We start from the raw sequence: 3,400 nt of genomic DNA, 5'->3' as shown, positions 1-3,400 counted from the left end.
GGGAGGGGGAGGAAAGGGGTGGGGTAGTATTATATTCTTGTTCACAATTAAAGCTGTAGTAGTAATATAACGTCGTCCCCGCCCCAGCAAAATCTTCCTCTCTCTTCCAGCTACAGTCTAAAGGATCAATTGATCTTTGAAATTAGAAAGTAGAGGCAGGGTTGCAGACTTTTGGAAGGAAAATAGAACAATCATTTGAGGTATTCTTCTTCCTCACAAAATATATAAAGGAGTAGTAATATTTTCTCTCCTCTCTCTCCTGCTGAAATTTTTGTTTTTCTTCTTTCATCTCTTAAGTCATTGAAAAGATTTGTGCTTTTGCCTCAAGTTTGGATTTTTCTGTTTCTGAATTTGTTGTATATAGTAGTTTTAAATGTATTATAATCAACTGATAAATACTATAATATATGAAAATTAGACTCATGGCATATTCAGTCTTTTACCACTAGATAGTTTGGTGAGTTACAAGATTCTTCGTACCAACATAAGTAACCTAATTGTTTTTGTGTTTTCAGGTTTCTTACATGAAAATTAATGATTTAGATCTGGGAAAGTATGTTAATTTTTCTTGGATTTTCGCGGGAAATAATTTGTACTATTTTCTCTGCTAACCTTTTCTGGAGATAATTTCGCTTTCTCTGTCATATATGTGCATAAATCTATGCTTCTTTTTGAACAATGGTTTCCTATCACAGATAATCTTAGTTGAACTGCAGCTGTCTTTTGATATTCACATGTCTACAGTTTTCTGTGTCATTCAGTTCTGGAACTTTTTTAAAAAGTTATTTTCTTAATTTCCCTTGTAAATATATTTGCAGGAGGGAATTAGCTGCTAATTCTGTCATCTTAAAAGTTGGCACCTGGCCTACTTTTTTGAGGAGTGTTGTTCTTGTTCAAGATGATGATGTTTGAGGAAATGGGGTTCTGTGGGGATCTTGATTTCTTCCCTGCTCTGCTGAAGGAAGTGGAAGTGGCTGCTCCACTCACTGAGCCGGAGCCGGAGCCGGCGATGGATGACGATTACAGTGATGAGGATATTGATGTGGATGAGCTAGAGAAGAGAGTGTGGAGGGACAAGATGAAGCTGAAAAGGATGAAAGAAATGAATCAGGGAAAGGTAGATATTGATTCTGCGAAACGACGCCAGTCGCAGGAGCAGGCGAGGAGGAAGAAGATGTCAAGGGCACAGGACGGGATCTTGAAGTACATGTTGAAAATGATGGAAGTTTGTAAAGCTCAGGGTTTTGTTTATGGTATCATCCCGGAAAAAGGCAAGCCGGTCGGAGGGGCATCTGATAATCTTAGAAAATGGTGGAAAGATAAAGTGAGGTTCGACCGAAATGGTCCTGCGGCCATAGCCAAATACCAATCTGATCATGCCATCCCAGGGATGAACGAGGGATCTAATCCAGTTGGTCCTACGCCTCACACCTTGCAGGAGCTTCAAGATACCACCCTTGGTTCGTTATTGTCAGCTCTGATGCAGCACTGTGATCCTCCTCAGAGAAGATTCCCATTGGAGAAAGGTGTTTCGCCCCCGTGGTGGCCTACAGGAGAGGAGGATTGGTGGCCTCAATTGGGTTTGCAGAAGGAACAAGGTCCTCCGCCTTATAAGAAGCCTCATGATCTGAAGAAAGCGTGGAAGGTTGGTGTCCTCACAGCTGTAATCAAGCACATGTTCCCCGATATTGCTAAGATCCGTAAGCTTGTAAGGCAGTCAAAGTGCTTGCAGGATAAGATGACAGCCAAAGAAAGTGCAACTTGGCTTGCCATCATCAATCAGGAGGAAGTTTTGGCTCGAGCACTCTATCCTGATCACTGTCTGCCCTTGTCCTCAGCTGGTGCTAGTGGAACTTTCATGTTGAATGACAGCAGTGAGTATGACGTTGAAGGTGCTCAAGATGAACCCAGCTTTGATGTTCATGAGCAAAAACCAAACCATCTCAGCTTGTTGAATGTTGGTCTCGAGAGATTCAAGGAGACGCGGCCTCTGCAGCAACAATCTCATCCAAACAAGGATGAAATGATCACAAGCTTAGACGTCACGCGGAAGAGGAAGCAATCGGATGAACAGAATGTTGCAACGGATCAAAAGATCTATACATGCGAGTTTCTTCAATGTCCTTACAGTGAACTTCGCCATGGTTTTCAGGACAGATCTGCCAGAGACAATCATCAATTAGCTTGTCCTTTCAGAAAAACTTCCCAATTGGGAGTCTCAAACTTTCACGTGAACGAGGTCAAGCCAACTGTCTTCCCTCAACAATATGTCCAGTCAAAGTCAGCTGCTCTGCCTGTCAATCTCGGACCAGGTCCACCTTCCTTTGATCTATTTGGAGTAGGAGTTTCTGAAGATGGGCAAAGGATGATTGATGAGCTTATGTCATTCTATGACAGTAATATACAAGGAAACAAAAGCCAAAATACGGGAAATGTTGCACTGACCAAAGAGCAGCCTCATCAACAACCTCGTCTGAACCAGGACAATTACCTACACAGCCAAGGGATGATGGAAGGGAATACCTTCAAAGACACAAATATTTCTGCAAACCATCCTATACTCCCACAAGGCAATCTAGCTGATCAGTGCAAGGTTCTAAATTCATCATTCAATACAGGTTCTAATGACAACTTCAATTTCATGTTTGGATCTCCGTTCAACTTACAGTCCACCAATTTTACTGGAAATCTACCTGGCTTCGGATGTGATAACACACTGAAGCAAGATATTCCCATTTGGTACTAGCCAAGAGATTGGTGAGACGTATATAATCAGCTGGAACTTCATAGTTATAGCTTGTTCCCTGAGAGGCAAGATCCAGATATAATTTGTATGCGTTATAAGGTAGATTTTTAGTCGCTTATAGATCTTTTAGTTATGGTATTTCTAGATACCATGTTGAAAGCTAGGCATGGTGTAATGAAGGAGGAGGAAGAGATACCCTCAAATATTAGCTATGCTGCTTATAGAATGTTTAGATATAATTAAAAATAAGTTAGCCTATTTTGTTATCTGTGTACAATTTTGGTTGAACTCACGCTGCAGTAATTTTGATATCTTTATTTAAGTCTCTTTGTTGGCTGCATTTTGATGTTGATCAAAAGGTTGTTGCATCTTTCAGCATAGGCGGTATCAGTATAGACTGTTGAATTCTTTAAGCAGGTGAAGGTCGATCTCCTCGTTCAGTACACTACTCAAGGTCGTTTGAGATTTCTTCCTCCTTTTGAAGTCAAAATAGCATAGTTGTTGATGTTGCTGAAGTTGTATAATGAGAAGTTCCTTTCTATGATCTTTAGCCTCACATTGAAGAGGTGCCCATATTGTTTCTGCTTTATCCTCTGCTTCCAATTCTGTTTTTATGTAAAAGCATTGCTTTTATGAAATCAACTGTTTGATTTG

General features: G+C 40.6%; 1 protein-coding gene across 1 annotated transcript; it reads left to right on the top strand.

The window, feature by feature from the left end:
• LOC109235573 (protein ETHYLENE INSENSITIVE 3-like) lies at positions 64-3,086 on the top strand. The gene is made up of 2 exons (XM_019401737.1): positions 64-200; positions 819-3,086. Exon 2 carries the CDS (start codon positions 899-901, stop codon positions 2,744-2,746), a length of 1,848 nt encoding a protein of 615 aa, XP_019257282.1. The 5' UTR covers positions 64-200; positions 819-898; the 3' UTR covers positions 2,747-3,086.

The sequence above is a fragment of the Nicotiana attenuata genome, chromosome 12, assembly GCF_001879085.1.
Source record: "Nicotiana attenuata strain UT chromosome 12, NIATTr2, whole genome shotgun sequence".
In the NCBI taxonomy this organism is placed as follows: Eukaryota; Viridiplantae; Streptophyta; class Magnoliopsida; order Solanales; family Solanaceae; genus Nicotiana; species Nicotiana attenuata.
The sequence above is the reverse complement of the archived record's forward strand: the minus strand, read 5'-3'. Positions and strand labels throughout refer to the sequence as shown.

Bases quoted from the DNA above. Each gene is read 5' to 3' on its own strand.
- LOC109235573 (XM_019401737.1), top strand. From the start codon at position 899: ATGATGATGTTTGAGGAAATGGGGTTCTGTGGGGATCTTGATTTCTTC.